Consider the following 23,486-nt stretch of genomic DNA (forward strand, 5'->3'; position numbering starts at 1 on the left):
GGGCGGGAGCCTGGCCCCTTTCCCGTGCCCCTTCCCGGCTCCCCCGCGCGGCGGGCAGTTGCGAGGAGGCGAGGGAGGTGGCTGAAGGCTGGGCAATGGGGGCTGTGTGACCCCGGCGGGGCGCCGGGGTCCGCGGGGCGGGAGGAGGGGAGGGGGGAGGAAGGGGAGAGGCGCTCCCCCTGCTAGCGCTGGGGGAGCTGCTGCGCCAGCGGCGTAAGTGGCCGCGCGGGGGTCCCGCGGCCTCAGGGGTGGGCGGAGCGGGGGGGGCTGCGGCCGCTTCTCCCACCCCCGCGGGCGCCGGGCGCGGAGGCCGGAGCCGGGCCCCGAGCTTCTCGCCGAGCCGGCGGCGGAGGAAGCGAGCGGAGCCGGGGCATGGAGGCCGCCTGGCTGGAGGCGCCCGGCCCCCGGTAGAGCACCCCGCGGGGCCCATCCCGCCTCCTCGGAGCGGGCCCACGGCAGGGCCCGGGCGCGACGAGGAGGAAGAGGAGGAGGAGGAAGAGGCGGCCCGGGACCCGCGCAGCAGAGGAGGAGCCGGCCCAAGTAAGGCGGGTCACGGAGCCCGAAGCACGGCGGGGCGGCCCGAGTGGGGGCTCCCGGGCACTGGGCAGGCACGGAGCACCCGGGAGCCTCCACCTGGAGGCTGCGCTGAGGCCTCCCTAGGGGTTCTCCCGGTGGTGGTAGGGGGCAGGGAAGCCTGGGGTATGTGTGTGAAAAGGGCCACCTTGGGGAGGTGTCAGGCTTCCTAACTGGGGAGGACACAGAGGATTCTCCTGCAGGATGAGAAGCGCTTCTGTTACAGTCTGTCAGTGAGAGATCAAAGTTATGGTGTTCGTTTAAAAGTGGCAGGGTGGATCTAGAAAAGTGAAGGGTGAAGATTAACTCACAGTCTTGACGCTTATGCTGCTTCGAGGCATGTGGGGGTTTTACCCTGCTGGGCAGCTGAACTCAGCCATAACCCTCACTCACCCTCTGTAGAAGAAGAAGAGAAAAAAGTATGCTGGAAAGAAAATAAAAATAACCTCATAGGTTATAATTTAATTAAAGGGAAAAGAAAGGGGGAAAAAACAAGCAAAGGCATCATGGAAGCATAGAGAGAGAAAAAAGCAATTACTCTCTACTTTCCATCAACAGGCAATGTTCAGCCACATTCCAGGCAGCAGGGCCTCAATACGCATAGCAGTTGTCTGGGAGGACAGATGTTTTCATAAGGAGAGCCCCCCTCTCTCTTTTCCCCTTCCCCATCTTTTGTTGCTGAGTGTGACACCACACAGTATGGAATATCCCTTTGGATGGTTTAGGTCAGCTGCCCTGGTGATGTTCCTTCCTCACTTTTTGCCCACCCCCATCCTGCTGGCTCTGGGGTTGTTAGAGGGAGTCGCTGTGCCAGCACTGTTCAGCAGGTGTGATACCCGTGCTGTTCTAGCTACACATGTAGAGCACAGCACTGTGTGGGCTGCTGCAGGGAAAGTTGACGTCCCAGCCAGACCCAGTACAGTAGCCTAATCATAAATGATTTTGTTCCTGTTGTTTCTTCTAGCAAGAAAACTTTAAATAACAATGTCTGTACGTCTACATTTTGCTTAAATGTTTCTTTTAATTAGAGAAGGGAGGAGGGTAATACTGTATATTATTATTGCCTCCTCAGCTATACACATTCATGTTCCCTATTTTTTCCCTTCCTGAGGGGAAAAATAGTTTCTTCCAGTTAGAAAACTAGTCTACCAAATATATGGACTAATAAGACCAAAGGGGAGATTTTTGTCTCCATGTAAATAGAATCTTAAAATAAGCATTTTCATAGAGGCTTTTAAAGCTTAACAAATAGTGTTAGAGTAGTCAATTATACAGTGTATGATCTAAATACTGTGAGGGGTAACCTCTTTAAAACTGAGTGTTGCAGAAAGATGTTTCTATGTAAGCTGTATAAACTGTAATCTTGTGATTATTTTTAGTTTTGTTTTGTAAATTTTTTTTCTAACTGTAGTATCTGTTTGCTTTAGGAAGAAAATGAAAATCTTCTCTGAGTCTCATAAAACTGTTTTTGTTGTGGATCACTGCCCGTATATGGCAGAATCCTGTAGACAGCATGTTGAATTTGATATGTTAGTAAAGAATCGGACCCAAGGAATTATACCTCTAGCACCCATATCAAAATCATTATGGACCTGTTCAGTGGAATCATCCATGGAGTACTGTAGAATAATGTATGATATTTTTCCCTTCAAAAAGCTGGTAAGTCTTTGCAGAAATGCCGCACTTGATACTTCATTGTTTAAGGAGTGTTTTCCCATTTTAACGAAGCCCTCTGATATCATTAGCTATTGCTAGAAGTTTAAATATAATTCATTGAATAAAATATCTTTGTGTTATTAATAGAGCTTATAGCTTTTAAAATTGATTTGAGTAACACATGAGTCCCATTACATGTTTATTTTGGGGACCTCGATTGTCTTAATGTTCTCTACAAAACATGAGGAGAGGTACATTAAGGTAATGCATATTTATTGTGTTCTTGTGATCTGTAAACTTACAAAAGCTTGAGTGATGTCTTGCTGCATATCACACCCTGGCTGTAAACTTACTTGGTAGCACTTCAGAGTTTTCAGTACTAACTTAGAAGGAATGCTGGCCAGTAGAAGAGCTAGGATATCTCTCAAACTGCTAGCTTGAAAAAGTGTGAGAGCTTCCTAGTATGCATCTCTTCTTCAGAAGCATCAATCTCTAGTGGTTCTGTAACATTGTATCATGAACTGGGGTAACTAACCCCTGGTTCCTGAAGTCAGTAGATCTTTGTGTTGAGTAAAGTGTTGTGCAAACCGTTATGTCCTTAGACAGGATGCTGTTTTTAAGAAAAACAGCTAAATTTATGACTGATGCTGCTGTGAAGTAATGATAATGGAACACTGTGTCAAAGCCAGGGGCACAGACAGCACTAAGAAATACCACTGGTAGCACCGTGGTTTGGTGTGTGTCAGTGGCTCTGCCCTGAGGGGTTGCAGACAGTTTTCAGGCAACAGACATTTAACTTAAACTACAGTCAAGTCCTGCGATGGGATTATGCCAAGTGTGCGCTTAATTGATTTTAATCATTTGGCTGAATCGGAGCCTGTGCGGTCTGAGGAGTTGAAATTGAGATGAAAGGTGTTCCTCCCCTTGACTGATTTTTGTCAACTTTCGAACATGGTTTCCTGTCTGATGTTTTGTAAAACTTAATAGTTTTAATAGTTTAGTAGTCAACTGTGATGGTGTTTGGAGAACAATTTGTTCTATCATGGTATTAGAACTTACTTTGCTTTGTGAATGTTCTTCTACTGAAAATATGACATGATTGTTAAGACTTCATAACATCTTGAAATACTAACTTGCTGTTGAGATTGATTTGATGGCTTAAAAACAAATATTTAGAGTCAGAAGTTGTTAATCATGATGTTGCTTAAAGAGTAAATGAATATGGCAGCAGTGAATGCTTTTTGTATATGTCTTATTTTTAGCTTGGCTTTCAATTGCACACATTTCCAGGGTATCAGTTAATTAATGTGAAGAGGGAGGTGTAGTTCGTGTTAGCTGGGATTTGGGAAAGTAGCCGGAATCCATGGTTGTGATTGGCTATTACCTTACATGCACTTTTTAAATCCTTTTAGGTGAATTTCATTGTGAGTGATTCTGGGGCTCATGTCTTGAATTCTTGGACCCAAGAAGATCAGAACTTGCAAGAAGTATGCTTTGTAGCTGTTCTTTTGTTCAGAAAGTCTAGTTTAATTGCAGAATAAATAGCAACATCTTACTATATTCAATTAAGTAATTTTAGTGAATTAAAGTGTCAGTGTATCTGATCTGAAATGATTACATAATAGAATTTTAAGAAGTAGACTGGGGTTGGACTGTTCAATAGGCAACTTTACATCAGTTAAAAAAAGTAGCTTTCAAGATCAAATTGTATTAAAACAAGTGTTATGAAGAAATTAGCTGTATGTGCATATCTTCTGTAAACTAGTGATACTTCTTGAATTTTACACTTTTTTTTAACTTGGCAAGCTAGGCAAATAAACTTTTTTAAAGAAGAAAAGTGTAAACAGTGTTTGTATTCTCTTTGCTGTCATTTTGTTTCATATTGGACTCATTTTCTTTAAAACTTACTTTGAAGAGGAATCAAATTTCCAGGTTATCAAAAAATAGAAACAGAAGGTCATTGATAACATTTGAATTTTTAGGTGTGGGATATAATTTGCAATTATAGCCGGATATTTTTCTATAGTAGTCTTACATTCTCCATGGTTGGTAATGAATGATGAATCAACTGCCATGGATAACTTGGGGCCAAAATATTTTCAAGAGTTATGGGAACATATAGAGATGTTTTATTGCTGTATTTGGTTTTCTCCTGACAATATTAATTTGCATGTAAGATAAGTTATAATGACGACTTTTTATCTTAATTGACCAGTTTATCAAATGCCTGAAAAGTAACTTTCAACACTTTATTTAACTAGTTAATGGCAGCATTAGCAGCTGTTGGTCCACCTAATCCTCGGGCAGATCCAGAATGTTGCAGCATACTTCATGGTCTGGTTGCAGCAGTTGAAGCGCTTTGCAAAATAACAGAATACCAGCATGAGGCTCGAACCATGCTCATGGAGAACGCAGAACGTGTTGGAAATAGAGGAAGAATAATCTGTATTACCAATGCAAAAAGGTATGTATGATAACTTTGTTTCTACCATTTAAAGATAATGAATTTCATGTTTTTGCAGTATTTTTATTATTATGTTGATTGCTATGAATTAGTGCTCTAAGTAGGTATCTTCTTCAAGAGTAGTGAGGCCTTGCAGAGAGATCTGGACTAATTAGAGAGCTGGGCAATTAACAACAAGAAGATTAACAAGAGCAAGTGTCGGATTTTGCACCTGGAAAGGGGCAACCCTGGCTGTACATACAGACTGGGGGAAGAGATGCTGGAGAGCAGCCCCGGAGAAAGGGATCTGAGGTTCTGACTGACAGCAAGCTGAAAATGAGACATCAGTGTGCCTTGGTGGCTGGGAGGACCAACTGTACCCTGGGGTTCATCAAGAACGGCACTGCTAGTTGCTTGAGGGAAGTCGTCCCACCTCTCTTCTGCGCTGTTGTGTTCTCACCTCGAGTACTGTGTGCAGTTTTGGGCCCTGCAGTAGAAGAGAGAGAGAAAACCGTTGGAGAGCCTCCAAAGGAGGGCAACAAAGATGTTAAAGGGCCTAGAGGGCAAGATACATGAGGAGCAGCTGAGGTCCCTTGGTTTGTTCAGCCCAGAGCAGACTGAGGGGAGGCCTGTAGCTCCCTCACGAGGGGAGCGGAGGGGCAGGCACAGAGCTCTGCTCTCTGGAGACAGCGACAGGACCCGAGGAAATGGCATGGGGCTGGGACAGGGGAGGGTCAGGCTGGGTGTTAGGAAAAGGTTCTTTACCCAGAGGGTGCCTGGGCACCAGAACAGGCTCCCCAGGGTAGTGGTCACAGCACTGAGACTGCTGGAATTCAAGAAGCATTTGGACAACGCTCTCAGACATAGGGTCTGATTTTTTTTGATTTTTTTTTGGGGGGGGGGGGGGGGGGGGGGGCGCGGGGCGTGGTCCTTTGAGGACCCAGGAGTTGGACTCCATGATCCTTGTGGGACCCTTCCAACTCAGTTATTCTATGATTCTTTGTAGATCATGTCTTGCCTTACTGAGGGTTTTGTTTATGGACTTGCACTACAGTAACCAGCCAAAATTTTCCCACTTTAAGTAGGACATCACGTAGTGGCATGTTGCTTTGAGCAAGGGGTTTGATAATATTTGTAAAAATACGTATATTCAACTTCTTTCTAGTGACAGTCATGTTCGAATGCTTGAGGATTGTGTTCAGGAAACCATTCATGAACATAATAAACTTGCAGCTAATTCAGATCAGTGAGTATACTTTCAATAGTTCTTTATTCCGCATGTGCCTGTTATGTCCTCTAAGAAATACAAGTGTGTCTTTGTCACTTAAAACATTCTAAAACTTTTTCTGATTAATGGTTTGAATGCTGATGTGAAATAAATGGTTCTAAGCCTGTGTGTAATCATTATGCAAATGTCTCCAATATTTACTTGCTCAAATTTCAATTTAATATATATATGTGTGTGTACATGTATATATATGTAGTATATATTTGGCAGTACTGCCTGGGGATTGGGTTCTAAGTCCAATGTGAAGATGATTCACACATAGTTTTTCATACATCACTGTAGTGAGGGATGCTAACCAGTGTCTTGATCTCTCCAAATATCCAGCCATGTAAGGAGACATGGATAGTTAACTTTCACGTTCACTGGAATAACTTAATTACTAAACAAGTACTGTACTTGTTTAATACACAGGTATGTGTATTAATATTAATACACATACCTGAAGACACAAATCCTTTGTAGTGTCAATTTTCAGATGAAAGAAGCTAAACAGAGTACATCCGTTAAGGATCTAGCCCACTGATCTGTCCAAAAAGTAGTACAATGCTATTGCAGCTGAAGAACTTGAAATGTTACACACTTTATATTCTGATAATTTTGAAATATGCTTCTGAAAAACATCAATGTAACCTAGTTTTTAGAAAATGCATTCAGAAACAGTATGTTGTAATATGTCTCAGATTTTGTGTTTTGGCAGTCAAATGAATACTGGGAGAACTCGTGTAATTTCTGAGATACTTTCTGCCACTCTGTAGGTTAAATAGAATGTGTTTTTTTATATTATTTTTAAGTCTAATGCAGATCCAGAAATGTGAATTGGTCTTAATCCACACATACCCAGTTGGTGAAGACAGCCTTGTTTCAGATCGTCCTAAAAAAGAGGTAAGGAGCTTAAAATGAGAAAATTGTATCCTAGTAGTAGTAACAGTGTCAGACTCAAAGTAAACAGTGCATATTAAGTATACTTCGATAAGGCTTTGAGCCTCTGCTAAGGCATAGGAAAAAACACAAGTGTTGATTATTTGAAAAGTTGGCAGAGTGCATATTGCTATTTAACATGTATGCTTTGATTTCTTTCACGTATATGGCATCATCTTCATTTTATTACTTAAATTTCTTGCAGTAATCATTCATGTTTCTTTTTTTGTGAGGAAAAAAATAATGCCATTGGATTATTATAACATTGGGTTTGATTTCTCTTACTTTTGAGAGGGAAATACGTAGTTAGGGATCTAATGGAAAATCATCAGCTACTTGTTGTTGAATGGGGTAGCTGAATAACCCTGCTATTCAAGCAGGGCTTCTGCTAGCTAGCAGCGTGTTTTAACATGTACCTGTTAAACAGCATGGATATTGTTCAGTGCTGTGTTCCATGTTACCAGGCTAACATGTAACGATTTTAACTATTGGTTGAATGATTTTCTCATGATAACAAGATGGAGCTTTTGTTTATGCTGTCAAATGCTAGCAAACAGAATGCCTTTTCAATAAATAATTAGGGAGACCTTATAGCTCTCAACACATACCTGAAAGGGAAGGTGTGGAGAGCTGGGGGTCAGCCTCTTACCACAGATAACCAGCAACAGGAGTAGCGGGAATGGCCTCAAGAAAAGGTAAAAGGACACATGAGAAATTACTCTATATTAACATTTCAACTGTAGTAAATGCATGTGTGCTTTATGGACTTGTATGCTTTGTGGTTTGTTTAAAATAAGTACATTCCACAGATTTTGATAAATTCTGCTGATCTTCAGTCTGAAATGCTTAGTATTTTAATGTGCTGACTATAAGAAAAATATGCAAGGAAAAAAGCGTTGGTATTAACACGCATTTAGTCCTACATCTAACTTCACAAGTAAAAAGGAATGTGTTTTTTGTCCTACATTTTTTCTTTGCTATAGAAACTTACTAGTCATGCTAAAAGAAAACAAAAAGTCAACAGAAGAGAATAAGTAAATAGACTGCTTTCCTTTGTAAGGTGCTCGTTGCTCTTTAAGCCTAAAACCAATGTCATTATTCTCTGCAAAGGGAAAATCAAATGGAATTTACAGTTTGTGTTTCTTTTGTGTGTAATACACAAGTAGGTATATAGAAGTGACTTTGCTCCTGTTACTCAGTGGGTGAAATAGGGAAAGTCTAGACCCAGACCTGCTATTAAGAAGATTCTTTCCCTATGTCCTGTTTCTAATTCTTCCTATTAACAACTAATTGCTCAGGGTTTCCGGCACAGTTCTGAATGTGGGACACCTTGTAGCAACTGTAACTGACATAACCAGCAAAGTTCTAAATAAGAAATAATCTTTCTCTTTTCTTTCTTAACTTTCCATGGTGTTTTCTTCCTGATTGAATTTAGTAGTATAAGTGTGCTTAGTTTAGAGTTTCAACTAGTTTATCTTGTTCCATGATACTAGAGACTAATCCATTAATACTGTATACTCTGTCAATTTGTTCTAGCTTTCACCCGTTTTAACCAGTGAAGTGCACAGTGTCCGTGCAGGAAGGCATTTGGCTACAAAACTGAATGTTTTAGTACAACAACACTTTGATCTGGCTTCAACCACAATAACTAACATTCCTATGAAGGTAATGTTGTGTCTATTGCTTTGTTGGTCATCTGCAACACTTAAAAGATTTCAAACAAATTTTGAATGTTTATTTAAATTGAATTTTTACATGGCTTTTCTCTCCATATCATATTTTCTGTTTTGTTTTTTTTTTGTGTGTGTGTGTTTTTTTTGTGTGTTTTTTTAATTAGCCCACATTTAATGTTTGTGACCAGGTTAGTAAAAGCAAAGGGGATGGAAAAAGTTAAGAAGGATCACAGAACAAAATGTATTGCTGAATCTTAATTTTGATGTAGCAATGCAGGCAATATTTCAGTTCTGTTAGTAATATTTTATAGAAATACTATTTACCTCAAATTAATTTTTCTGTGATTCTCTTGTCTTTTTCTTGTTATGTTGATTAGATATTCTTAACCCTTGTGCATTTTAGTGGCATAGTGAGTCTTTCCTCTGTTTCATTATCATGCCCACCCAACATAAAGGTGTTTGTAACTAACAGCTGATTTTAGACTAAAAGTTTTTCAGTAAGTTTTTCATTTTGAAGATCTATAAGCCAGAAAGGGGGGGGACAGAAGGTATAATCTAGTCAAGGAAGATACTAAATTTAACATCTTCTGTTCAAACTTACGTTCCTGTTTTTTTATCACTACCAGAAAGGTAATCACTGCAGTTAAGTATTTAAAATATTCTTCAGTTTAGAGTAACTTTGTATTTCAACTGTCTCTTGCTACCTGATTCCAAGTGTCACTATTCAAACAAACAGAAAGAGTAGGGATGGATAAACTTTTCTGATTTGAAAAACAAGGCAATGTTTTAATACTGTCAATCTTTACTAATCACATATTTTGAAAAACAGCAAACTTGTATGGGTATCTTTCAAAAGTAGCCTTGTTATATGGATTTAATAAGTCAAAACCTGGAATTAATGTTTTCACAATGCATTAATTTTTAATGAAACTTTGAAGTGGGTTGTTATATAAATGCAACTTTTAGGCTTGCAAATACCTTGTGTCTAACTTTCTGACCTGTGTGCTGCTGGTATGCCTCTCCCTTCTGCCCTTGTCCTTATAGTAATAGACCATCTCGTGTTCCTTGTGTTTTTTTTTTTTTTTTAACTTGGAAAAAAATAATGAAATTACTGTTCTGGTTTTGCTGATCTGTTTCTGCTGTTTAAAGATGCAGCATTTATTAATTTGCAGTTGAAAGTACATTTTTTCATGCATCTTAAGTACAAGAAAATGATGATACATTCCAAATATATTTCTTTGGTTTAGATTCTTGAGTTTTTAGTTAAGAAAAGTAGTTGCTGATACATTCTGCAGCACCTGTTTGCTGCTGCTCAGTATGTTGTAACTAGTGGTGATAAACATTACATCATAGGTTTCCTAAACTTCAAATAAACTTTAAATAAAATCAGTTGAACCTATTTTTAATCTATATCTTACATTATGCACACTGTCATTACATTTGTATTAAGAAGAAAACACAGGGTTTCAAAAAAGGAATAAAAAGAATGAGAAGGCTGCATCTTTAAATAGGTCAGAGCAGTTTCCCCAAACTGCAATCCCATGGTTGTATGATGCACTTGAGAGACTTCTCATTTTCTTCTGAAGTGACAGGTAAATGTAAAATCATTGGAGTAGTTAATTAATAAAAACAGTGACGTCTAGGTAAATTAACTGTATTCATTGTTCCTACCTATCTCTTTTGAAGGAAGAACAACATGCTAACACATCAGCCAACTACGATGTGGAGCTTCTTCATCACAAAGAAGCACATGTTGACTTTTTAAAAAGTGGTAAGTAGAAATAATCCTGTAAAGATAGTTTCCTTTTGATGTTTTAATCATTTGCAGGCTGGAAGTATTCACAAATGGGTTTCTGAACTTCGGATTGATGTAAATTTCAGACATGACTCTTAGAGTTAAGGAGAAACCTATTTGCAAACAGCACATTTTCAGTTCCTTGCGACCTAACAACTTGATTTGCAATGTTAGCTTTGGAGTTTTATTTGTTACTGGCATATTTTAAAGTAGTAATAAGACAAACTCAAAACCAAGCCATTCATGACAACAGCTTTCACATACCTTCAGGATTTTTGTGTGTGATTTATGAGAGGGGCACTTCAACTTCTTATTGAGATACTAAAAAAAAAAAAAAACATTGAAACATTGTCTGAGAGTCTAGATGTGCAGTGGTTTTACAAGAGTACTACTTGAGTATTTGTAGAAAAATATTTATTGAACAATTGAGCTTTTAATCTGTCAAATACTAATAACTGACACCACGTAGATCCCATAGACTTATTCACAGTAGTTGCTTTGAAAAACACAAGAGTTACTTGGTTTGAGCTTTCTCACTGCATTTGAAGTACCTAGTATGCTTTTAATAGTTTTGAATTATTACCTAATATTCCACTCGTGTGAATTCTTAATAACTTCTCTGAGATTAGAGTAAGTCTTATGCAAATTATCTTGTTCAGAAAGCAGTGTTTGATAAAGAACTTTGTTAATAAATCAAGCGAGGCTAAAAACTCTGTATTGATGGTACCTAGAAGCAACTGAAAAAATGTCTGTAATCTTCTGTGGAATATTTAAAACATATGTCTCTTCAGAAGTGTTGAATTCCTATTTGAAATTTTTACAGGCTGCCATAGGCTTTCTTTTACAGCATGGTTTGTAACTTTTTAAAGGGTCCTGAATCATAAAAGTTGGTCTCACTTGCTGTATGTATAGAATATGTCTGTTGGTCTCACTTGCTGTATGTATAGAATATGTCCATTTAGTTACAGGCTACAGGTATTTTTTTACTACTCAAAGCTACATTACATGGCTTTAAAGCATATTAAGAAGCTTTTTTTGTTTTAACTTCTTAGAAGTGAAGAATAATACTTTAACAGATGAATTACCTATGTCAGTTATCTAACAAAGAGTTAAACAACTTTTCCTCTGGAGGTTTGAAATAATTTGGACAATTTTAGAGGGGGTTGGGCTTCCATTTCCCCCCCTTCCTCTTAAGATGGGTCCCTGCTCCAGTGTGAGTCGCCCATGGGCAGCAGCTCCCCCCCAGATTACCTGTCTACTGTGGGCTCCTCTTCACAGGCTGCAGCTCTGATCTGGAGTCTCCTCCTGCAGGGATTCAACCGTTACTTCAGAAAAGAACATATCTCCTCACCAAAAAAATGGACTAAAGTTTGAGGAAAAAGATACATGTTAGAGTAATGAATTCAGACTGACCTGAACTTGTTATCCATGTTGAAAGTATAAAGCTTTATTGCAGGGGTTTGGTATTAGTTTTCTAATACTTATTGGCTCAGGGGAATAAGTCAAGTAAAACCCCAAACCAAACTCCTGCTGCATTGCCTCTTCGATTGTTTTTTTTTTTTTCTATCAGATCCTGTAAATTTTGATTCCATTTTATTTTATTTTTTTTAAATAGGTTTTAACTGTAATAACTCTGGTACTAGGAAAGAGGGGATTTAATTAGCAACATCTTACATAAATAAGATACAGTACAGAGAGCTTATCTCAAGGCCAAATTTATTTAATCTATTCTTAGATTTTCCAGAAGGATTCCAGATATTTTAACTGTAATCTTTAAGTAATAAAAAAATATTGCTTCTGCAGGTTACCGATTTAATTGATAAGTAAATCAGATCTTATGAGTAAAAAGTAAAAGTCTTTATAATGTGATATCAATGAAACTTATTACATGAAATAGTAAACTAAACCCTAACACATTGCATAGGATGTTGTGTTGATGTATGTATCTAATTCCTCTCAGATGCTTGTGGATTTGAGCATAGTGTTTTCTGACTGTTACTGTAATTCTGAAACTTTGTATAAAACTCAGTCAATGTCTTTCTTAATGTCAAAGAGCAGGAAGAATTACAGAACTCACTAGCACACAGTGTAATGTCCACTTATTGGTGAGGCACTGTATGAAGTAATTTCAATGATAAAACATCTGTGGCCAGTAAAAGCTCTTGAGATGTTCAAATTGAATTTGACATAGCAAAGATTCTGAGTAATGAGATCAGTACTATTTTCCCACTAAAGTCTAACTTGTCAAATATGCCTTTAGATCAGTTTCAGTGAAGACTTTGAGATATGTATAGAAAATGATCAGCCCTAAATAAGGGTTCTGACACTTGTTAAGGGTTCTGATTTGGCTGTGGAAAATTATAGAGATGCTTTCAAAGTTCTAGGCATTTTTAAAGGAAAAAATAAAAGCCTGTTGCTGATAAAAACAAAATGTATTTTACTTTCTAAATGTCAAATCAAATATTTGGAATGTACTATGGAGCTACGCTATTTTGTTTGCTGGTTGTTGTTTTTTTTAAATACATGCAATGGCTGCTGATTTCAAAAGGTTATTTTCAAGTACCACAATTACTAACATATGGATTTTTTTCACTTGTTAGGTATCTAGCTTTTGAAAATTCGGTTATGTTTTGTATATGGTTGTTACAAATGTTTTGTACCTTAAATTGTTGTTTTGAGTGTTGTACAATTACACTTCATTCTTACATAACTATTTGCTGTGGTTTTGTGTCACAAAATGTTTTATCGTATTATGATGTTTGTTTTTTTTTCTGGCTTAATATTGCAGGTGATAATCATGTAAGTGGCAACAGTAGAGAAGGCACATTTAAAGAAACAGTAACATTAAAATGGTGTACTCCCCGAACAAATAGTGTAGGTAGGTAACATGGTATCTTACAAAACTAATACTCTGACTTGCATTGAATATTTTTCTCTACATGTCCTGACAAGAACTTGAGCAAGGAGGTAAGTCATTGGTTAATGCTATTTTTACCTTCTATTCTGTATAACTGACTGCTGAATGCATTCTGTTTTAATAATGGCAATATAATTATCTTCTAATTTTGGATAATCAATGATTTGTGAAAGAGGTGGGGGAGACTGTAAATGTTTTCATGGTGTTTTATCATTCTCCTCTTAATTATCTTGAAGTTGTTTCCTAATTGCAAAGTTGAGTAATTTGTCCCTTATGCAGGGGCAAGTATACCTTGTCAGTTCCACAATGCTGATTTTCAACATTGCAGCTTCCAGACTTTGTGCTTTCTTTTTTAATTGATTGTTGTTTTAGGACAAAATATGAATTAAAGCACTATCTTTAGTGTAAGCATTAGAGTACTAAGGAAACTTTTGTTTGGAAGGAAACTTGTGCAACAATTTAATCAGTAGATTCTTTCATTCATCTATATTGACTTTCTATTCTGAGTGAAGGAAAGATTGCCCAGAGAAGCTGTGGATGTCCCTTCCCTGGAAGATCTTGAGGCCAGTCTGGATGGGGCTTTGGGCAACCTGGTCTAGTGGAAAGTGTTCTCTACCCATGGTGGGGGGGATGGAATTGGATGATCTGTAAGGTCCCTTCCAAACCAATGTGTTCTGTGACCTCTACTCCAACTCCTGCTGAGTGACAGGAAGGATTTAGGGTAACATAGGGAACCACCTGGCCATTCATCTTGTGCACCGTGCAGTCCATCAGCAAGACAATGCTGACTCCTTGTGAGCCAGCAGATTAAAAATACAGGTAAGGGAAATAAAAGGGGGTTGACTCTACTGTGAAATAGTTTGAGAGAGAAAGTTCTGGAGATCCTCCTGGAAATGAGGCTTGGGAAACATATTCAGTTCTCAGAGTTGAGGATACTGAAATGATTGCCAGGAGATGGTAAGAAGAGTAATTTTTTAGATCTAGCTTTCTACAAAGCCTACAGTTTTTCCGATTGTGAAATAGCCTAATCCTCTTCCTTCTTTCATTTTGTGGTATGTTTTTTTTCTGTGTAGAACTAGACTCTTATGTCTTCTACTCATTTGTCTTGCAGAATTACACTATTGCACTGGAGCATACAGAATTTCACCAGTAGATGTAAATAGCAGACCTTCGTCATGCCTTACTAACTTTCTACTTAATGGTAAAGATGTGTCCTTGACTAATTATTTTCAAATTGTAATTGTTAATATTGTAAGTGGAGCTCTGTGATGGCTTCACACTGGTAGGTAGCTCAGCTCCACCATGCTGTTCTCTCACTCCCCCTCAACAAAGCAGGGAAATGAGAAAATGAGAAATTCTGTAAATGAGAAAACAGAAAATGAGAAAAGGCTCATGAGTTGAGTTAAGGACAAGGAAGATCATTCTGCAATTTCTTTCATGGACAAAACAGACTCAGTATAGGGAGATGGATGTAATTTATTGCCTATTGATAATGGACTAGAGCAGTGAGAACTAAAAGTAAAGTAAAAACACCTTGACCCCCACCCACCTTTTACCTCCTCCCCTGAGCAGTGCAGGGAGTGGGGGTTGCAGTCAGTCCATAACTCTTTGTCACTGATTTGTCACTATCCTTCATGGTCATGTTCTTCCCTTGCTCCAGTGTGGGGAAATGATTGTATGTGGGCTTTCCACAGGCAGCAGCTCTTCAAGAACTGCTCCAACATGGGTCTGTACCACAGGGACCATCCCCCAGGAGCAAACTGCTCCAGCACGGGTCCTTCATGGGTAGCAGCTCCTCCCAGACACCCTGCTCCTGTGTGGGCTCCTCTCCATGGGCTGCAGCTCCGGCCTGGGGCCTGCTCCTGTGGGGACTCTGGGCCACAGCCTCCTCCAGGCCACATCCACCTGCTCCACTGGGGGGGTGAGTCTCCTCCACAGGCTGCAGCATGGAGATCTGCTCCATGTGGGACCCATGGGCTGCAGGGGGACATCCTGCTCCACCAGGGGCCTTTCCACAGGTCACAGGGGAACTGCTGCTCTGTGACTGGAGCACCTGTTCCTTTCCTTCAGTAACCTTAATGTCTGCAAAATTCTCTCCCATTTTTTCACTCCTGTCTCCTAGTGTCACTGTCTGGCTCAGCTCTGGCCAGCAGTGGGTACCTTTTGGAGGCAGCTGGAGCTGGCTCTGATCTGATACAGGGCAACTTCTGGGCTATGCTCACAAAGGCCACCCCTGCAGCCACCCACTACCAAAACCTTGCCATATAAGGAATAAGTGCTATACAAGCACTTACAATGTTTCCGTTTGTATAGGGGGGTGTATTATAGAAATGACAAGTCTGTTACTGTGTCATATAGAAATAAAAGGAAGTTGTTAAATGTACTTGAAGGAAAACTGAATGTGTTTTGAAAACCGGAAATGAGAAGAAAGGTAGAGAAGGAGCAAATAGCGAATTCTGGTAGTTCTTTGCTGAATCTAAATGTAGAATACTTTTCATTTTAGCATATTTAGTAGGAAGCATCTATTTCAGTAGGTGACAATACGCTTGATCAAAATGCTAGTGTTATGTAGTCAACATTAATTGCATGTTTTTTTATAGTTAGCAAAAGTGGATAAACATCCACTTAATGAGAGTTTTCTTTCAGTTGAAGTTATTCTTTATGTATTTTTCTCCTAAAGATTCTGTACTGGAAGAGTATTCTGATTTCTAAAAATGTTTAGAACTAAAACTAGTAGCATACTTCAAATAACCACTCCCTTCTGATCTTCTGTTTTTGTCTCCTCATAACAAGCAAGTTGGAGATTGAACCTCTTTGGTATTTGTTTTATTGGAAATAAGTCAAAGCTTGTTTTATTTGTGTGTGTCTGAAAAGTGGTATTGAAAAAACACTACCTTTATACTGAAATGAGTTATGTTTATTGTTTTTCAAAATTGCTTTTAATGAGTTTCTGCTGCAGCGTGAGATAATGGTTTAGTATACAGCATCATCTTTGATTAAAAATAATACACCGCTCATACATGATATACCATTTTAATGCCTTAAGACATTCATAGAAAAAATATTTTGCTCAGAAAATGGTAGGATGTTCACAGTAGGAAGGCCTTTCAATTGTTCTGTGTAAAATTTAAGAGCATTTGACACTATCTTCTGTCTAAGGATATAGAGTAAGTACTTGAAGCAATTGCTTATTCATCTAGGTGAAAACACAGCTTTAATGAATTCAGTCTTAGTGGCTAGGTTAAAAACCTCTACTGTGCATATATAATTTTTAATGTGAAATTGCAGCACATGGCAACTGATGAAAATGATCTCACTTCCAACAGGTCGTTCTGTTTTGTTGGAACAACCGCGCAAGTCTGGCTCTAAAGTTATTAGTCACATGCTTAGTAGCCATGGAGGAGAAATTTTTCTGCATGTATTAAGCAGCTCCCGATCAATTCTAGAAGATCCCCCATCAATTAGTGAAGGTTGTGGAGGAAGAGTCACGGACTACCGAATTACAGTAAGATTCCTTTTTCCTTTTAAGTTTTTCACTTAAATGACAACTGATGTTGTGCAATAGATAAGTGTATATGAAATAGTGGTGTGTTTTCTGGAAAGCCAGGCTGATTTGCATGACATTGTGGTCAAACCAATTTTTGTTGTATACACTTATGCGTATTTACTACATAGCAGTAAGCCTGCTTACTATTATGCCTGTTTTATAGAATCCTCTCTGTGTTGAGGAAACACTTGTTACCTTATGCACTATCATCATCAAAAGCTTGTTCTGATTCAGGAACAACGTTTTCTTGGCAAGGCTTTTTTTGTGGGCTGGGTGGGTGCATGTAGGGCTATATCCTACTCATTGTTCAGAGGCTAGATTGCACATGAATGAGTTGTACAATAATTAGGAAAGATGGAGTTTTCAGCTCTGAACCCTGGATATGGAACAGGCAGTCAGCTGTCATTTTCTTTAACATTTCCTTTCCATCAAGTATGTAAGCATAAATTACTTCCAGAAAAATGCAGTAAAACTTCTTACATACATGAAATGCCTTGCAAATCCGGAAGACCTCCTCATCAAAAACCCTGCATCAGTTTTGAACCTGGATTTTTATACAACTGTTCTCGTGTTCACTCCAAAGAATGTCATGTGTGTTTGAAAGCTTTGGGTGTTAGGGTCAGATTTAGTGGTGGTGATATGTGCGATTAATGAAAGGCAAGACTATGCTGTTTCACCCATTCAGTGAAAGCTACTTTGTTAGAGAAATTCCTAATTTTATCTTGTTTGGTTATCATTAGGATTTTGGTGAATTTATGAGGGAAAACCGATTAACTCCTTTTCTAGAGCCCAGATATAAGATCGATGGAAGTCTTGAAATTCCATTGGAACGTGCAAAAGATCAGTTAGAGAAACATACTCGTTACTGGCCTATGATTATTTCTCAGACTACCATCTTCAATATGCAAGCTGTAAGTAACCTTGGGTTTGTAAACTTCTATTCTGATCTAGACTAAGTTTCAGCTTGCTACTTGATGCAATACTGACGATCTTATGATGAATCATTTGACAAAAAAGGTTTATTTTAAGCTTTGTTTTCACTTAAATGTTCTGTATTTAGGGTCAATATGTTATTACAATGTAATCTAAATAGGGTGGAATATTTAAAACTGGTTTAGCTATAGAGCTGCTGGGTTACAATGGGTACAGACAGCATGCCTCTGCATATACCTTTAAGAGTTACTACTAAATTCAGGATAGGCAACTGTGTTGTATGTTGTTCCACTTCCTTCCTTCTTCTTCCTGTTTCTTTCATGCAGCGTACAAGACTTTCCCATTCTTGACTTTTGTTTTGTATTGCAGGTAGTGCCATTAGCCAGTGTGATTGTAAAAGAAGCAATGACAGATGAGGATGTTCTGAATTGTCAAAAAACAATATATAATTTGGTAGATATGGAGAGGAAAAATGATCCACTGCCAATTTCAACAGTTGGTACCAGAGGAAAGGGTCCAAAAAGGTTAAAAACATATATTTTCATTGTTGGATGTTTCTCAGAAGTATTCTGTTTACATTGTTTTTATGCGTGTTTTAAAATAGTGGCCAAAGATAATATAGAGTATACTAAATGATGTACATATGCAAGACAAATGCTGTGAACACTTTGTTTGCACCACTTAGGGGCTATCACAGCGATTGTGCTGTATGTTAGGAAGCAGAAGTTATTAACTAAAAATTGTGAGTGTGTTAAATGTGAAAACAAAAATGACTATCAAGAAAGGTGAGAGACTGACACAAGCTAGGAGAGAGAAAGTGGAAATAATGCCAAATGACTAAGAAGGGAAACTTAAGCATATTATAAATGACCAATGGTATAAAATTAGGTTATTAAAATAGTCAAATAATTTTGAAACGGTTATTTAAAATATGGGATGCTCCTTTAAAATGAGCATAGAATATCCAGATACCTCTTTTTCCAAAGAAGACATACATGTACATTGTATTTCCAAAAAGGAAAATAATCTGCAAAAGATATCCAAGTGTCTAGAGGTTATTTCCAGCCTTCCAATGTAATTCCAATTATTTGCATTAAAAATAATTTGCATGTCGGTACCTGAGTGGCCCTCTGTGTATCCTAACCGTGCATAATATGCCAGTTAGCAAACAATTGACAGGATTCAGAAATGCCTTTTGGCAGTGAGATCTCACTGATATTAAGAATTAGACGCATGTGAAAGTAGTATGTTTCAACTGAAACTTAACTCTTTGGATGTTAATTGAGAAAGGTCACATGATGTGGTTTCATAAGTTTCAAGGACAGTAATACAAGGTGCATAGACCTGCAATACAAGAATACAAGAGAAGGAGGAAAAGCTCAAGGGCTTATATATATATATATATATATATTTATATATACATATATATATACATATATACACACATATATAAACAAATTAAGTCTAAAACCAGAATCTTACCTATTCAATAGATTAATGTTCTAGACCATCCTATGTGATACCTTTTTTTTCCTGCCCTTGCTTAGAGATGAACAGTACCGGATTATGTGGAATGAATTGGAAACCCTTGTACGAGCACATATCAACAACTCTGATAAACACCAGCGTGTCTTAGAATGTTTGGTGGCTTGTAGAAGCAAACCCCCAGAAGAAGAAGAACGCAAGAAACGAGGCAGAAAGAGAGAAGAAAAAGAAGACAAATCAGAGAAGTCAGGAAAAGACTATGAACAAGATAAGCCATGGCAAGAATCAGAAAGGTAAATTTTCTTAAGTAATATGAAAACATAGCATAATATTTTTTTGTCCTGTTCCTCATCAAAGAGGAAAAGAATTGCTGTGAAACGGGGTTTCAATTTAACTTGTTCATGCTCTTAACCTTGGTTTGCTACCAGTGATTGTGGCTCCCAAGGGTTTTTTGGATCAGTCACCATTAACAAGCTGGAAAAACATTTATCTTACGGTGTCTGCTTATCAAACTTGTTCAAGAACCATACTGCTTGTAAAATATTTTTATTTTAAAAAGTTGCTGACCACTGAGCAGGGCTTTGCAGTTAGGATAGTCACTGTAGGATTTTATTGTAACCATGATGCACATTATACAATAGAAATATAAAGCATAACTGAAAAATGTGGCAAGACAGTTGATTTCATTTGAATTGTAGAAAGCTTGGTGCTCAGGTAGTTAAACAATCCAGATTGTTTGGCTGGTCTGTTTAGTTGAACATCAGGATTTATTGCCCTTGCACCTACTGTCTGTAATTTGTATTAATTATTCTAACTTGTATAACAAGTAAGCATCTGTTTTCCCTGTTTCAAAACACTGTTCTAAATCAGTCCAAGTAATCCCATGGCAGTAAGCTTTTTGCATATATAGTTTTGTGCATTCTAGGATCTTTTAGGAGGACAGACAATTTCCCGTATGTTACTGTCAGTGTACTGATGACCTTCATACCTTTCTGCATATGATCAAATCAATTTCTACAATTTCTTTTTGTTTAGCAGATGAAACGAAGCAGGGCCTGAGGTGAAAGCAATTTGATATAAAATATAAGTTTGGATCACATTAAAAAAATGTAATTGTCTGAGTGGTGTTTGGTATATTCACTATTGATGATTTTGACTGAAAAGACTATCTCAACAAGTACAGTATAAATACTTTCAACTAACTTAAGTGAAATTATCTTAAGATCTTCCCCCTTTTTTTAAGGCTTTATCCAGAGGATTATTTGGCTAGATTTCCCTGTTTTTCACCTATCTCAGGATCAAAAGAAACTTTCTCATGACGTGGGTTGTGTGTAACTTTGAAGAATACAGGAAGGTGCCAGGAATACTATGTGCTGCTCTGGCATATCTTGCTTCACTGTTTTCCTTCCCTATCAAAAAGGTTAAAAGGTCTTTTGGATCGTGAAAAAGAAGAACTAGCAGAAGCTGAAGTTATAAAAGATTCCCCTGATTCTCCTGAGCCACCCAACAAAAAACCTCTAATAACAATGGATGAAATGCCTGTAGTAGAAAAGGCAAAAGGTAAAATGGAAGGATTACAATAGATTTTCTTGTTCAAAAATTTAAGTTCATGTATCAGTCTATTTTACTAAAGTAATGAGGTGAATCTTCTTCAGTTAAATGAATGAGGAGAATTCTTAGTTAAATACAGTGCTGAGAAACTCTTGATAAATACTTATGTTAACCTTAACAGGTCTATGTTGAAAGGCACTTAGATACACTGCATGGGCCTAAAAAGAGGCATTCAGATTGACAAGGGGGTTGGACAAATTTCTGCTGGTGCTACTTTGAGGTACTCTGTCAGAAATGGTATTTAAGGACAGGTATCAAAAACAACTCTTGCTGACTAATGACTATAAACATGCCTAAGATGTCTAGTTGTTGAAAGGGGCAGTTCTCAATGGCTTCTTTTTCTTGCTGAGCTGCTATCATCTGTCATAACTGCTGAGCTGATATTAAGATTCCACTTGTGATGCAAAATAGATCTCCTATAAATCAGTAGCTCAGCTGCTGTAACTCTGCATACATTGTATTTATTTAATATGTGTTATGAGGTTGTTTAGTGTTTTTAATATGCTTACTAGCAAAGTCTGTAACTTCCTCTAAAACTTTATAATGATGTTTTAAGAATTCGGAAATAAAATCACTTAAGTGAAATCAGTAATTAAATAACTTTAACTGTTTTTACATGCAATTTTAGGGCCAATGTCCTTGCTGTCTTTATGGAGCAACAGGATTAATACTGCCAACTCTAGGAAACACCAGGAATTTATTGGTCGTTTGAACTCTGTCAACAATAAAGCTGAACTATATCAACATCTGAAAGAAGAAAATGGGTTTGTATCAGTAAATTAATCACTACAAATATTTTTGTAGTAGTCAAATGTCAGTATGGAGGAATAATTCAGTTACAGGGTTAAGAAGACTGCGTATACTTTTGAGGATTAAAATGTGGACATATGTTCCTTTGTCTCAGTATTGACAGGTGACTACAATAGTGTTTGCTTTTTATTGTGTGGCATGCTCTCATTGGTCTGTTTCTGTGCTGAGCAAGGTTGAATACTGATAAAATGATCTTCCCTGTGCCTTACTGATCATCCTAGCAGCAAAATTCTTAAACTTTCAGGGGTTAAATAGTAGCTAAGGTCAAATTTCTTGTATGTCAGTCTGCTGCTTGCTTTAGCTTCTGAAGTAATATCAAATCTAAAAATATTGTAGGTAATAAAACAGCCGATGTCATGCTGTAACGAAATTGATAAGTTGTCCATGTTATACCAAAAATACTCAAACCAAACTGTTAAGTAAATAAAATGGTGAGAGTCAATGACTACTTGAAAGAAGGGTGAAAATGAATATCTTGAAAATAATAAAGCTCAGATTTTAGAAATAATTTATCTGCAGTCACGTGAATATGGGCTTTTGTCTTGTGGTAAGGTTGATAACGAATAGACATTTGTGGTTGTTGCTGGAAAGCTTTGCAGAAACCTTTCCTTCGTGTACTGATTACTGCTTAAAGTATTAAGAGAAACATTTGTATGTGTGGTGGTAGGGAGAGAAGGGAGGGTTAGTGAAGTAAAAAAAAATATATATATGCTCATTTTTAAAGAAGTTATGTCTGATTTTTTTTTTCTTAATTTGTTGATTCTATTTCTAGTGATGATCCTTACCAACTATCTTGTTCCTCTGTTTTAGGGTGGAAACAACAGAAAATGGAAAAGCAGGCCGGCAGTGATGATTGTTTCTTGAACAGAATTTAGCCAAATTGAGGGAAAAAAATGTTGGAATTGATCTTGGTACCATTTCAGTACAACTTCTTAGTTGTGTTTTGATTCTTTTTCACATTTTGCTATTTTTTCTATGAACTCTAAAATCAACATATCATACTTACTGAATGGTGTGCAAATAGCATCTGTCCTAAACTACTGTAGTCAGCTCTTTTAGTAGGAAGAAAGCCTCTCTTTCTGTGGGCTAAATAAAATCATCAAATATGTTAATATGAATTTAAAGTACTTTTCCATAGGTATTTTCATACTTCAAAATCAGTGGTGACTGACTGTTCAAAGAACTTCAGTTTCAATCATTTGATAATTAACTGATAATATTGTTAATTTCAGATTATAATACTTTTATTTATAGGAAACTTCTCAGGCGCCCAGAATTATGGAAAAGATCGCACACTGAATACCTAGTCACTGAGCTGAGAATGTGTCAGTCTTAGTTTTCATGTAAGGGGGTGGGGGGGGAGGATGAGTGGTTTTAAAGACAAAGTGTTGGCTTAAGGACTTTTTAAAATTTGTTAGAAATGATCTTTAGAAAGCAAAGTATTTTGGGTTGTTATGCTGGAGTTGAGTCTTTGTTTTTAAAACAAAATAAAAATAAAACTTTTGCTAACATTAAATGATTTTTTTTGATGAAATATACACTCTAAACCACCTGTGGCTTTGGGTCTAAGCTTTGTGAGAATCAAGGGGAGACTTATTCTGAATACCTGAACGTGGCTATGAAATGACAAAGTAGATGATCAATCTTCAATATTTTGATCAATGCAAATTGATCAGCAGTTCTAATTAAATAAGCTCCTTTGAGATGTAATATAATTTACCAACATTATGACTAGTCTTCTGACTACAGGAATTACTGATGGTTTTGACTTTTGCATCAAATTTCAGAGCTGATTTTCAGCTCTCTATCTTCTGGAAACTACTGAAGGAGTCATCTG

At 37.7% G+C, this 23,486-nt stretch overlaps 1 protein-coding gene across 2 annotated transcripts; it reads left to right on the top strand.

The window, feature by feature from the left end:
• The first annotated feature begins 143 nt into the window (after window positions 1–143).
• INTS13 (integrator complex subunit 13) lies at window positions 144–23,160 on the top strand. 2 transcript variants are annotated; one of them, XM_035321328.1, is made up of 17 exons: window positions 145–540; window positions 2,001–2,232; window positions 3,642–3,716; window positions 4,491–4,693; window positions 5,838–5,918; window positions 6,752–6,842; window positions 8,415–8,543; window positions 10,238–10,322; window positions 13,135–13,224; window positions 14,375–14,464; window positions 16,590–16,768; window positions 17,551–17,721; window positions 18,113–18,267; window positions 19,291–19,521; window positions 20,649–20,788; window positions 21,468–21,603; window positions 22,460–23,160. In XM_035321328.1, exons 2-17 carry the CDS (start codon window positions 2,008–2,010, stop codon window positions 22,497–22,499), a joined length of 2,121 nt encoding a protein of 706 aa, XP_035177219.1. In that variant the 5' UTR covers window positions 145–540; window positions 2,001–2,007; the 3' UTR covers window positions 22,500–23,160. The 2 variants fall into 2 exon arrangements, with proteins under 2 accessions (XP_035177225.1, XP_035177219.1); XM_035321334.1 differs by lacking the exon at window positions 3,642–3,716 and having other exon boundaries at window positions 144–540.
• The last annotated feature ends 326 nt before the right edge of the window (window positions 23,161–23,486 follow it).

The sequence above is a fragment of the Oxyura jamaicensis genome, chromosome 1, assembly GCF_011077185.1.
Source record: "Oxyura jamaicensis isolate SHBP4307 breed ruddy duck chromosome 1, BPBGC_Ojam_1.0, whole genome shotgun sequence".
Classification (NCBI taxonomy): Eukaryota; Metazoa; Chordata; class Aves; order Anseriformes; family Anatidae; genus Oxyura; species Oxyura jamaicensis.

What these genes read in the sequence shown, in the direction of transcription:
- INTS13 (XM_035321328.1), top strand. Translation starts at nt 2,008, where the DNA reads ATGAAAATCTTCTCTGAGTCTCATAAAACTGTTTTTGTTGTGGATCAC. An exon ending in TGTATTACCAATGCAAAAAG is followed by an intron (nt 4,694 to 5,837) that starts GTATGTATGATA and finishes ACTTCTTTCTAG; the next exon opens with TGACAGTCATGTTCGAATGC. An exon ending in CATCTGAAAGAAGAAAATGG is followed by an intron (nt 21,604 to 22,459) that starts GTTTGTATCAGT and finishes CCTCTGTTTTAG; the next exon opens with GGTGGAAACAACAGAAAATG.